The sequence below is a fragment of the Dendrobates tinctorius genome, unplaced genomic scaffold (genome assembly GCF_039654945.1).
Source record: "Dendrobates tinctorius isolate UK_male_01 unplaced genomic scaffold, ASM3965494v1 ptg000214l, whole genome shotgun sequence".
Lineage (NCBI taxonomy): Eukaryota > Metazoa > Chordata > Amphibia > Anura > Dendrobatidae > Dendrobates > Dendrobates tinctorius.
This window is the reverse complement of record NW_027361881.1, coordinates 4,277,605-4,291,559: the sequence shown is the minus strand read 5'-3', so window position 1 is coordinate 4,291,559 and position 13,955 is coordinate 4,277,605. Positions and strand designations below refer to the sequence as shown.

Genomic DNA, 13,955 nt, shown 5'->3' with positions numbered 1-13,955 from the left:
CCAAACATGCCCTCTATAGCAACAACCCCACCCTCCATAGCTACAGGCCCTCCCCGTCCACATGAAGCAGCCCTCATCACACAGTAACAAATTCTTCCCCTCCAGCAGCCTCAGTGCAGAGAGCAGAGCGCTGCTCCTCACCCAGACACACACTGAACAGTGATCTATGGAAAGTGAAACTAGTGAGGAGTGAAAATCGTCCTGTATTCTGGGCCACTCCAGGATTACAATACATAACTCATTATCAGTAATTCCTTCCCTCACTGTCCCAGGCTGCTGGCAGCAGTGAGAACAGACTGTGTGATGGCCAGTGATGGGTGTCTGCAGCTTCTAATCTGCACAGGGGATGGCAGTCACTGATGTAATATGTTGTGTGACAAAGCCTCTGCTGTGTGAATGAGACAGCTCTGTGTCACTGATGTCTTCACACAGCAGCAGATTTGGTGCAGTGTATGTGCGAAGCTCCACCAAACTCCCAGCAAGCTCCAGTGACCAGCACCACCCACTGCCCACTCATTGGCTGGTAGTAAACTGCACCAGCACTCATCTTTATCATTATTCCAACATTGGAAAGAACACAGCAGTGATCCTGTATTTGTGAAAGCAGCACAATACATACATACATACATATATACACCCCCCAACACTTCACACTGTTACAGCTGCTGATTGGACAGGCTGCTCCCATCAGTATTTGTGTCATTAGAGACACAGTGCTCACACATACACTGCACCAAATCTGCTGCTGTGTGAAGACATCAGTGACACAGAGCTGTCTCATTCACACAGCAGAGGCTTTGTCACAGAACAGATTACATCAGTGACTGCCATCCCCTGTGCAGATTAGAAGCTGCAGACCCCCATCACTGGCCATCAGACAGTCTGTTCTCACTGCTGCCAGCAGCCTGGGACAGCGAGGGAAGGAATTACTGATAATGAGTTATGTATTGTAATCATGGAGTGGCCCAGAATACAGGACCATTTTCCCTCCTCACTAGTTTCACTTTGCATAGATAACTGTTCAGTGTGTGTCTGGGGGAGGAGCACCTCTCTGTTCTCTGCACTGAGGCTGCTGGAGGGGAAGAATTCGCTACTGTGTGATGAGGGCTGCTTCATGTGGACGGGGAGGGCCTGTAGCTATGGAGGGTGGGGTTGTTGCTATAGAGGGCATGTTTGGAGTAGAGTAGGAGGTTACGACTAGTTCTCATTTCAATGCCATAACCCCCCCTTGGACGTTCTGTTCAGAATATCTAGAAAACCGTGCAAACTAGTGACAGAAAGTAAATTACTTATTGTCATAATTCTGCAGCCCAGATATGTACTGAGATGATGTGAGAAGCCCGGACAACCCCTTTAACTGATCAAAATAACAATTTTTGAGCAGGGGTGCCAAAACATTTGCATGTCACTGTATTGACACTCATCCCGTCAAGGATCAGTACAGTGGATCATGTGCACAGATCAGAACAATGCACTGACTGGCTGCATGCAGCTGTCACATTTGGCTCGGCAGAGCCACCAGCTAGTCCGTGCACTGCGTTCCAATCTCTTTCAGAGTTATACGTCCATCTGACTGTGCCCGTAGCATAGGACATCAATGTTGGATTGTAGTGGTACAACACCCCACTCCCTCACCGATAAGCCGTTCTGAGCTCAGTGTTTAGTAAATGACACATTCTGGAAATATTGGAATCTGTGCATCTACAGGCAACCTATGGTCTCACTGACCGCGGATTACTACAGACGCAGCAACAATGGTCTGTACACGCACCAGAGCTTCCAGACTTGACGGTAGGTAGTGTTTTAACAACGGGAAACACATCGACCTTGGATCCTGGTTGGCAAATCATATGATTGGTCACCAGGTGGCTGTAGAGAATGTCGCGGGTGGTGGAGATGAAGCCGCATCCATGGCACACACCTGCAAAAAAAGGAAGGAAATTTAGAAAGTGACGATCTCTCTTGTATTATTGCATATTAGTAAAGTCAATGATGAGTGGTATATGCAAGAGCGGATTATCCCAAATTTACATGGGTAACACTTGGTCACATGATCGCGGGTCACCAGTGCGTTGGCATGACAACCGGAGATCTCCTGGAGACCTCTATGGTTGTCAGTGTCGGCTTGCTGGAAGCGCCACCTAGTGGTCAGCGCTCGTAGTAAGTGAGTAAATTTGCTATATAGAGGCAATCTGACAATCGCCTCTATGTAACAGAGCGGATCGGGTTGTGGCAGCTTTTAACCTCCTATGGAGACTATTGAAGCATGCCAAAAGTAAAAAGAAAATGTTTTTAAAAATATATATAAAAGTTCAAATCACCCCCCTTTCGCCCTATTCAAAATAAATCACATATACACATTTGGTATCGCCCGATCAATAAAAAAAAGGATTAACCTGATCGTTAAACGTAGAGCCGTGAAAATGAAAAAAATCATTTTTTTCCACAAAAATGATCTTTTTGCCCCCAAATTTTTATTTTCACAAGGGTAACAGGAGAAATAGGACCCCAAAAGTTATTGTGCAATTTGTCCTGAGTACGCTTATACCCCATATATGGGGTAGAACCACTGTTTGGGCTCATGGCAGAGCTCAAAAGGCGAAGGAGCGCAGTTTTGGAATGCAGACTTTGATGGAATGGTCTGCGGGCGTCATGTTGCGTTTGCAGAGCCCCTGATGTGCCTAAACAGTAGGAACCCCCCACAAGTGACCCCATTTTGGAAGCTAGACACCCCCCCCCCCCCCCCCAAGGAGCTTATCTAGATGTGTGGTGAGCACTTTGAACCTCCAAGTGCTTCACAGAATTTTATAACATAGAGCCGTAATAATAAAAAAAAATCTTTTCGCCCCAAAATTTTTATTTTCACAAGGGTAACAGGAGAAATTAGACCCCCAAAGTTGTTGTGCAATTTGTACTGAGTACACTGATACCCCACGTGAAGAATTGGCTTTATTTTTTATGCCGTTCCTCGTGCGGTATTAGTGATTAGGTGACTTTATTCTGCGGGTCGGTGCGATTACAGCAATAGCAGATTTATACTTTTTTTCATGTTTAGCTTCTGTCACACATTAAAAGACGCTTTTTTGAAGAATTTTTTGTAAGAAATTTTTGTATCGCTGTATTTTGAGAGCTATGATTTTTCTTTATTTCGGCCGACAGTCATGTGCGGGCTTGTTTTTTGCAGGACGAGCTGACGTTTTTTTGGGTACCATTTTCGGGCACAACGTTTTTTGATCGCTTTTTATTCTGATTTTTGTGGAGGCAGAATGAACAAAAACCAGCAGTTCAGGAATTTTTTTTTTCTCCATTCTGTGTGTGGTAAAATTAATATGGCAGTTTTTTTCTTCGAGTAACTACAATTATAGCAATACCTCATGTATATATATTTTTTTTGTGTCTTGGCTTTTTTTACACAATAAAAACTTTTATAGAAAAAAATTATTTTTGCATCACTTTATTCTGCGAGCTATAACTTTTATTTTTCCGCTGATGGAGCTGTATGGCGGCTTGTTTTTTGGGGGACAAGATGACGTTTTCATCGGTACCATGTTTATATCTTGTCTTTTTTATCACGTGTTATTGCACTTTTTCTCCTTCGCCTCATTGGGGGACACAGGTACTGTCGCCTGGAGGCTGACACTGAGTTCACACGTACCGTTTTTTTCGCGCTTCCGCGACGGTATTTTCCGCGCGTTTTTGCCGCAAAAACGCGAAAAATAAGCATCCCATGCATTCCTATGGGATTCCACAGTGCTGTGCTAATGCTGCGGTTTTTACCGCGGCGGCATCACTTTGCGGTAAAAAACGCAACATGCTCATTAATTTCACGGAATTGCGGCGATCCCGCACCCATAGGAATGCATTGTTCTGCTTACTTTCTGCATGTGGCTGTGCACACCATGCGAAAAGTAAGCAGAACATTTGCGGGTGGTACCCACGGTCCGGAGGAGAGGAGACTGTCCTCCGGGCTTTGGGTACCATATTCCTGTAAAAAATAGAATTTAATATAAAAAAGATTGTTATTCTCACCTTCCGACGTCCCGCGCAGCCTTCCCGCCTCTCTCCACGCTCCCGGTCCCAAGTAAGCCTTTGCGAGAGATGACGTCCGTTCTCGCGGGATTGCGAAGTCTCGCGTTCATTTGCGCGACGTCATCGCGAATGACCGCGAAACGTCGCGATCCAGCGAGAACGGACGTCATCGCGGTAATTCGCGCAAAGGAATACTGGGACCGGGAGCGTGGAGAGAGGCGGGAAGGCTGCGCGGGATGTCGGAAGGTGAGAATAACAATTTTTTTTAAATTTTTTTTTACATTCTATCTTTTACTATTGATGCCGCATAGGCGGCCTCAATAGTAAAAAGTTGGTTACACTGGTCAAACACTATGTTTGACGAGTGTGACCAACCTGTCAATCAGTTCACCAAGCGATGCTCCAGATCGCTTGGAAAACGCTAGCAGTTCTGCAAGCTAACTACGCTTGAAAAATGCTAGTTTTTCCGCGGGAAAATCGCAGGAATTTAAAATGCGGAATGGAATTCCGGAATTCTCGCGGTAATTTCCGCGAGAGTTCCGGTACGTTTGAACCCAGCCTAAGTGAAAAAAAGAGGTTAGCTCCTCCGCCGTATACACCCTCGAACCGATTGCGGGCGGCAACCAGTTTTTGCTTAGTGTCTGTTGGAGGCACACGTCGGTCTGTCTCAAGACTGATTCTTCTTTTTCCCCATGAAGATAAGACAGGGGCGACGGACCCTATTGAAAGGGTCCGATCTCCCCAAACCAACAACGGGCGAGCACATGCGAGTGTCCCTCTACGTATTCTCTCCCGCAACGGGGATTTTTTTCCGGATGCTCCATTTTTTCACATCAAGATGAGATAGGGGCGACGGATCCTATTGAAAGGGTCCGATCTCCCAAAACCAACAATGAGCGAGCATGTGCGAGTGTCCCTCCACGTATCCTCTCCCGCGACGTGGGATATTGTCAGACCATGGAGGTGAGATACGGGCGACGGACCCTATGGAAGGGGTCCAATCTCCCCAAACCAACAACAGGTTAGCACGTGCGAGTGTCCCTCCACGTATCCTCTCCCGCACCGTCGGACATAATGGAGACTTAGCCCTGTCTACCCTAGGGTATTGAAACCCTAGGCTGCACAGAAGCACAAGCGTAGTCCGTGCGGCCCCCACTGCCCCACCAATGCTAAAGACTGCGGTGGGGCAAGGTGGCGGACGGTCCCTCTCCTCACCCCTTGAAGTGGTTAGATGGAGCTAGGGTGCCTGCACCGTCCTTACTTCACATGGCCCCCCTCCCCTCTACCTGAGCTGAATGGAGGTGGATGGCCAGGGAGGGCTCCTGCAGCGGCGGATCCGGTCTCGGCCGTGATTCTGGGGTCTGGCGGTACCCGCCCCCCGTGGCCTTGGTGGATGCCAAAAGAAATTTAGGCCCCAACGGGAAGTACCGCCCCCCAGGATCCTTTTTTTCTTCCGGGGGCCAGCCTGCAGTGGTGGCGCTCAGATTGAAGCGACGCCTCGCACGCTGAGGACACAGGACTAGGGTAAGTGCTGCCCCCCAGCCCCACGGAGAGGCCATGCTAACAGGAATAACGATTTTCTTTGCTTGGTGTCGAGACCGCTGTTATTCTCCACTGAGAGTCTCTATTCCCAACATCTTGGCCTTTCTCCAGTCTGGCCTAGACTCAGGGTTGGCCACGAGCTCCCTTAGAAGACAAATATCGGCTTTATCCGTCCTTTTTCAGCGCAGAATTGCTACCAATATGCAGGTGAAAACTTTCATCCAGGGGGTCTCCCACTTGGTACCTCCTATAAGGCAACTAAGGACGCCTGGGACCTTAACCTGGTCCTAAGTGTTCTGCAGGAAGCTCCATTTGAGCCGCTACAGGAGATCTCTTTGTCATAACTTTCCTGGAAGGTGGTGTTTCTGGTAGCTATAACATCAATCAGGCGGGTCTCGGAGCTGGCAGCGTTATCTTGCAGAGCCCCGTTTCTGACCTTTTACAAAGACAAGGTGGTTCTTAGACCAGCTCCTCCTTTTTTGCCAAATGTCGTTTCCTCGTTTCATATTAATGAGGATATTGTCTTGCCCTCTTTTTGTCCAGCACCAGTACACCGTGTGGAAAAGGCCCTGCATACGTTAGACCTGGTGAGAGCACTCAGGAGGTACGTGTCGCGGATGGCACCCTTTCGTCATGTCAGACGCGCTGTTCCTGCTCCCTGAAGGTCGCAGGAAGGGACTCGCTGCCTCAAAGTCGACCATAGCCAGATGGACCCGCCTAACTATTCAAGAGGCTTACCGGATTAGAGGCGCACCAATTCCTGCAGGGATCAGAGCGCACTATACTCGGGCAGTGGGCGAACCTGGGTAGAAGGATTCTCCAAGCAGCGGTGGCGCACCTTTAGACTTGAGGTACATGGAGCTTGGATCAGTGAGTCAACTTCCCACCCAGGGACTGCTTTAGGACGTCCCACAGTACCTGTGTCCCCCAATGAGGCAAAGGAGAAACATGGATTTTTGTGATAACTCACCGTAAAATCCTTGTCTCCGAGACGGTCATTGGGGGACACAGCACCCACCCTGTTAGCCAAGTTGGCTTCGGTTTATTTAATTAATATGCTCTCTGTATGAGATTAGGGTGGTAATTTTCTAGACATGTTGTTACCTGCATTAAGGTTGATGTCTGATTTGTTTGTTCTCCTACTGCTTTTGCACCAAACTGGTTTACGCCCGCAATTGGGGCGAGGGTGTATACGGCGGAGGAGGAGCTAACCTCTTTTTTTCACTTAGTGTCAGCCTCCAGGCGGCATTAGCATACACCCACAGTACCTGTGTCCCCCAAAGAGCGTCTCGGAGAAAAGGATTTTACGGTGAGTACTCACAAAAATCCATGTTTCCAAGCGGTATGATGATACCACACTTTTTCGTGTGTTTTTTTTTTTTTTCTACGGCGTTCACTGAAGGGGTTAACTAGGGTGACACTTTTATAGATGGTATTTTTATGGACGTGGCGATACCAAACGTGTATTTTTTTTTACATAATGTGTTTTTTAGGGGAATTTTTAATTTAATTTTTTTTTTACATATTTTTTTTTTTTTTTGTACCTAGTCCCTTTATGGGACTTTCACTTTTGTTGCAGGTATAATACATTGCAATGCTTCAGCATTGCAATGTATTATACCTATGGAGAAAGCTGCTGAGACCATGCTGTGAGCATGGTCTCAGCGGCTTTCCGTAGCTGGATGACCCGGAGGTTGTCATGTAATCGCGGGGACGCCGATCTGGGGCAGAGGGAGCCTCCGACCCTCTGCCTCCCCCCGAACACTGCGATCGCAGCAGTCAGGGGGTTAACAGCCAGGGGCTGCTGTCAGTGCAGCATGCTCAGCCACTGCAGCCCTGAGCTCCTGCACTCACTGTGTTTGGTCAGTCAGATCGATTGCAAGGGTCCCTGCACCTCATCCTGTGCCTGTCAGTTGTCATAGACAGTTGTGTTTACACGCAGTGACAGTTCAAATGAATGATGTGCACAGTCCGTCATGGTGCGGGAAGTTACACCCAGCCATGACGGACTGTGCACGTCAATAGACGTTGAGGGGTTAAAGTGCCGGGAACGGTCTATGACCGCTCCTGGCACTAAGTGCTGGGTGTCAGCTGGGAGAATGATGTACTATTCCATCCATGGTCAAATTGTGCCAGGTCACATGGACGGAATAGTACGTCGGCTGTCAGAAACCAGTTAAAAATTTAAAGAGAATGAATCCAATTGGTAAACGGTGTAACGAGAAAAAAAAAAATTCTCCAGAATTGTTTTTTGGCCGCCGCAACATTGCATTAAATGCAATAACAGCACATCAACACATCGTATCTACACCAAATGGTATCAACAAAAACGTCACCTCTGCATGCAAGAAATAAGCCCTCATCCAGTCCAGATAACGAAAAATGGAGGCGCTACGGGTCTCGAAATATGGCGACATTTTATATTTATTTTTGACAAATTTTGTATTTTTTTTTACCAATTAAATAAAAAAAGAACCTATACATGTTTGCTATGTAGCATTTAGTGAACATAGTAAAAAAGAAAAAAAAAATTGTGAAATTGCTCTTTTTGTCCCAATTTCACTCACTTTGAATTTATGTATTTTTTAATAACGTGCAGATGATCTGGGATTTTTGCCCTTATAAATGTAATAATTTTTTAATGCATTTTTTTTCTGGTTCCACATAGTTAAAAAAAAAAAAAAAAAAAGCAGCAAAAATATAAATGGAATAATTAAAATATCAAAGCTCCACTGGCACTATACTCAGTATGTGGAGTATTGGCTTTCAGCAGCCTGATAGGAAGGCAATAACCACCTGTTGTCGATAAATATAGGCACCTGACCCCTTTGGCAAAAATTTGCTACTCAACCATCTCTAAAAGTACTTCTATAGCAACGTGTCCCTTTTTTTTTATATATATATATATATATATATATATATATATATATATATATATATATTTGTGACATTCAAGGAGTGTGCATTTTTTAATCATATGGTATCTATTCTAAATAAACAACAAAAAGCAACCATCAGACCAGGGTGTTGACTGTGATTTGTGGCTATCAGCACCTTAATCCTGTCATACAAAGCACCTCCTCTACTGGGATTTATTTCCCACAATAGCCTACTGATAGTGCTTCTGTAATTTTATGCTACAGTTAAGGCCCCGTTACAAATAACGTTGTCCCAGCGATCCCACCAACTATCCGACATGGATGGGATCGCTGGTACATCGTTAGACAGCCCCTCCAGCGATCAGGACCTGCGAGCAAGCGGGTAACTAAGGTTAACAGTGGGTTTCTAAGAGCCGCGTGGCTCTTAGTTACCTGCTGTTTACCTTAGATACCAGCGTGCAGCGTCGCTGATCGTTGCTCTCCCGCTGCCACACGCAGCAATGCATGATGGCCAGCGGGAGACCAACGATCAAAAAACGGCCCAGGACGATCCTGCACGATCAGCGATACCCGGCGGGGGGAGTGGTCGCTGTTGTGTGTCACACACAGCAATGTCGCTGACGAGATCGCTGATGCGTCACAAAATCAGCGATCTCGCTGTGTGTGACGGGGCCTTAAGACATTGAAATTGGTTTTCAAGCGCCATGGGACTTTATTTAGTAAAGAGTGGTCGTAAATGGCTGCACATCCAGTTGGAAGAATGTCTCAAGTGGGGTACCACAGGGCTCTGTCCTGGGCCCTGTATTGTTCAACATCTTTATCAACGATTTAGATGAAGGAATTGAGGGTAAACTGATTAAATTTGCTGATGACACAAAGCTAGGAGGGATAGCTAATACTAGAGAAGAGAGAGAGAGGATTCAAAAAGATTTAAATAAACTGGAGAAGTGGGCAGCAACTAACAGAATGGTTTTTAACAGGGAGAAATGCAAAGTACTACATCTGGGCAATAAAAATGAAAAAAGCATATATAGAATGGGAGGAATAGGGCTAAGTGACAGCACATGTGAAAAAGACTTGGGTATACTAATAGATCACAGACTGAATATGAGTCAACAGTGTGATGCAGCAGCAAAAAAGGCAAATGCAATTCTAGGATGTATTAACAGAAGCATACAGTCTAGATCACGTGAAGTCATTATTTCCCTCTACTCCTCTTTGGTCAGACCTCATCTGGAATATTGTGTCCAGTTTTGGGCACCACATTTTAAAAAAGACATCAACAAACTGGAGCAAGTTCAGAAAAGAGCGACCAGAATGGTGACCGGTCTGCAAACCCTGTCTTATGAGGAAAGGTTGCAGGATTTGGGAATGTTTAGTTTGCAAAAGAGAAGACTGAGAGGAGACTTAATAGCTGTCTACAAATATCTAAAGGGCTGTCACATTGTAGAAGGATCAACTTTATTCTCATTTGCACAAGGAAAGACTAGAAGCAATGGGATGAAACTGAATGGGAGGAGACACAGATTAGATATTAGAAAAAACTTTTTGACAGTTAGAGTGATCAATGAGTGGAACAGGCTGCCACGAGAAGTTGTGAGTTCTCCTTCAATGGAAGTCTTCAAACAGAGGCTGGACAGACATCTGACTGGGATGATTTAGCGAATCCTGCTTTGAGCAGGGGGTTGGACCAGATGGCCCAGGAGGTCCCTTCCAACTCTGCGATTCTATGATAAACGGGTTGTCCAGTACTCTATATTGATGGCTTGTGACCATCCTGTGAGGGGTACGACACCCGACACCCCGGCTATTCCCAGCACCGATGGAACTGCTCAGTTGCGAAGCTGCACAGCACAGCAAGCTCCCATCAACTTTTAGTGTCCACAGCTGGGCAATGCATATCCTCCCCCTATTTGAATAAAGGGGATTGAATATACCTGGTTTTGGCCATTATTCCCTCAACGGAGCTGCACAGGTCCGTAAGTGAACAGTTCTACTAGTGCAGACAGCAGGGACCAGCTGATCCTCTTCGGTGATGGGTGTCGTACCCTCATTGAGCAGATATTGATGACCGTATAAATCAGACCAAGATCAGAACACAGTGCACGGACTGGCTGGCGGCTCTCCTGACCCAAACACACTGACTGGCTGGCAGCTCTCCTGACCCAAACACACTGACTGGCTGGCGGCTCTCCTGACCCAAACACACTGACTGGCTGGCGGCTCTCCTGACCCAAACACACTGACTGGCTGGCAGCTCTCCTGACCCAAACACACTGACTGGCTGGCGGCTCTCCTGACCCAAACACACTGACTGGCTGGCAGCTCTCCTGACCCAAGCAGGATAGCTGCATTAAAATACATGACATTGTCACCATCGGAATGTAGCAGAGTGTGATCAGCGGGTTTTCTCAGGACTGAGAAAATGCCTGACCCAGTGAGCTAGCGCCGGGCACATCGATCACAAAACCTGATCAGCTCTGCTACATCTCCATCTAGAGAAAATCACAGAATTTGCCCGAAACATGTTAGGAGTGTGACAACTGATAGATACAGAGAAGCCCATTGCTCACCGTTCAGGGTGTCTGTGTGAACCTTCAGGTGACGCTCGCAGTTCGCCTTGGTGGTGAACGCGGACAGACAGATCAGGCACACGAACGGTCTCTCGCCTGCGAAAAGATAAGTGTCAGGGTTATTTAGCCTCTCGCTGCAGTACCTTGGGCTCCTCGTTATCACAAAGCGATGCTAGCCACTTGTGCTAATAGAGAGGAGTGCGCTGCTCTCTGATTAAGATGGCGAGATAACGTCCTATGATGCTATTAATCTGAAGGGGATACTTTGAACAAATGGATTGGAGCCTATTATAAAACAGAGGAGACGGCAGATTAAATATCTCCCTCTCCGGAGCGCAAAATAGTTCTCAGATCAGATTGTTGCAATGAGATGCTTTACATTAACCCTCTGGTTACTAGACGTCTGTTGCTATGTATCAGGGCAGTAAGGGTTAACCAGGCCGCTTGCATTTAAAGACGCAGGAGTCGTCTTATACCGTCATCCCGATTAGATCTCGAGATAAGCTGCACGCCGTATCCTTAATTCACCTGAATTCCTCCATTCTGTGTGGACAGGATTCCTTATCAGCGCTGGAAAGTATGTAGATATTTTTGTTTTATTTGGTCTCTTCCAGAGCAATATCTAAAATATGCCTGCCTAAGGCCGATGTGCAATATCTAGTTTGATTTTACGGAAATGTAGAGTTCTTTTTAATTACTGTTTGTTACAATGTATCAGTCTGCAGTCCAGGCAGTATAGGAGGGGAGTGGATACAACTGTTACAAATACTCAGCATCTAATTATAAACCAATATTTTAAAGAGTTTGTCCACTACGGGCTCCAGGGGGCAGCATACAATAAAAAACGGACCCGTTCCTCTGACCTCAGTGTCATGTCCCCCATTGGTCACCTGACATAAACATCACATGGCTGCTAAGAAGCTGCAGAAATGATGTTTTGAGCTGCAGAGGTAACATGACAGTAAGGAAGGTGACCACCAAGGGTCATCGTGCTAAGATCGGAGGAATGAAACCAGCCATGCTGTGCCCTGGGGGTATTAAGGGTTGTCTTATTTAGGGTTTTGTTTTTTTTGTAGGGTACAGCCTATATCCAATGAACTTGACAGATATGCTTAAAAGTGTACATTTCTGATATGCTGGAACCCCTTAAAAGCCCTGTGGATCATTTGGAGTCTGGACCCTGAGAACTGCACTGATGGTTCAGCTTCTATGTGTACACAGCAGCGTTCGCACCCATAGACTTTCTATTAGGTCTGTACACTGCAGTGTGCAAGAGTACAGTGCTTCTGCCCTATAGTCTGTGTGGATTTCACGACTGGGACCCTCCATTAATTGATACTGCTGCTCCTTAAAGCCTTGTCAAACACTTTATAATGCCCCTTTGATATATATAAAAAAATCTGCGGGAATCTCTTCCGGTACTTACCGCTATGACTCCTCATGTGAATCTCCAGGGAGCTTGCACTGGGGCAGCTTTTCTTACATTGGGGAAAAGGACATATTCGCTCATTGGGGTAGGAGTCTTTGGGCTTTTCTTCAACCGATGGAGAGGTGGAGTTCTGCCGGCTGGCGCAATAATACATGAGATGTGCCTGCAAATTCCGCTCACTCCGATACCAAATGCCACAGTCCTTGCAGGGAAACACGTCCTCTGGAATAGACAGAATGCAACAGATATCAGGGAAAGCAGTAAAGCAACTAATACATAATATTCTATATAGACACACGATTGTATGAGTCAGTGTTTTCTCCTCGCCCTATGTATACAGATCGGTAAACTAGCGCCAAACATCATATAGGCAATCAGCGTGCATTGCTGGCCTAAAATCGGCCCATGTAAAAGGGGGGAAAGTGTCTCTGCCTTTTAGCTGTTTTGCCCACAAATAAGAATGATGAAATGCATGCAGAATTGCAAACACCATGCTCCTAAATGTAATGTATGCCCAACCTGAAGTAATGCCAAGGATTCTGTGTATTCTGAAAATGACGATTTCTACAAGACACTGGGGACGTCACTGGTGACAGGAGAGTGCTACAAACACATCACTTACTGTTGACAACCGCCGTGGCCAGTATCGCAGCCATGCCGGCTTGTTGGGGGAGTAGGGGAAATTCTGTGTGGATGGGGGTCTCCTGGGATGGTTCGCAGGGTTCTTCTTTTACTTTGAAGTTGAGGATGGCCTGAGGCTCGGCCATAAGGAAAGCTTTGACCACATCCCCTTGCTGTATGTCTTGTGAGGTCTTGCACCAGATCTGGTCACCTGTACATGGAGGTTACAGGGGAGGATGGTTTAGAGACTGGCCTGGGATTGGAAGCCCTGACCTTATACATTATGACTTACTCACCTTTCCGATATATAACGGAGTTGGCTTCTAGTTCACAAGGGACTAAAGTCAAGTTCCTCAGCCAGCAATCACTTTCCACTTCCAGAGACAGGGAGGTGTTCTGCAAAAGACACGAGAGAGGTCGTTATAAAATCCAGCACTCCATATTTTACGGTAAATTATTTTATTTGTAAATGTTAATGTTCTGAAAATACTATGTGCTTCTGGGACCTTTTGCTCCTCTCACCTATTCAAGGACAGATTAAAACCCCCCATAAACTGCCATTAGAGTCAGTGGCCACCAGGTGGCGGTCTCTCCCTTCAGTTGCAGATTTTGCAGCTCGGGGCATCCTTGTTGCTGAGACTTATCAGACGATTCGAGTGTTATTCTGAGAAATGTCACCGCGCTTCACTTTGCGAGGGACTTAACACGCTCAGCGCTTCTCAGATGCTTTCTGCACCCAGTTTAATGCTGTCAGCGGCTACAACCATCTCATCACTGCGGTCAATGGCCTGTAAAGCCCTCTACTACGAGACCATGCTGCAAATATAGGTGAAACCGCTATGGAAAATTTTAAGAATGGTGTTACAATGTGAATTTTATGTT

General features: G+C 46.3%; 1 protein-coding gene and 1 long non-coding RNA gene across 2 annotated transcripts in view; one reads left to right on the top strand and one right to left on the bottom strand.

Moving 5' to 3' along the window:
- Positions 1-13,955, bottom strand: part of ZFPM1 (zinc finger protein, FOG family member 1) — a 128,833-nt gene that overhangs the window by 5,398 nt on the left and 109,480 nt on the right. Inside the window, exons 6-10 of the mRNA XM_073554930.1 lie at positions 13,370-13,469; positions 13,075-13,284; positions 12,450-12,674; positions 11,024-11,119; positions 1,772-1,921 (exon numbers count right to left, since the gene is read on the bottom strand). Coding sequence (XP_073411031.1) covers positions 1,772-1,921; positions 11,024-11,119; positions 12,450-12,674; positions 13,075-13,284; positions 13,370-13,469 — 781 coding nt within the window. The remainder of the gene's footprint in view (positions 1-1,771; positions 1,922-11,023; positions 11,120-12,449; positions 12,675-13,074; positions 13,285-13,369; positions 13,470-13,955) is intronic.
- Positions 1-13,955, top strand: part of LOC141058743 (uncharacterized) — a 152,791-nt gene that overhangs the window by 125,298 nt on the left and 13,538 nt on the right. The gene's annotated exons all lie outside the window — the stretch shown is intronic.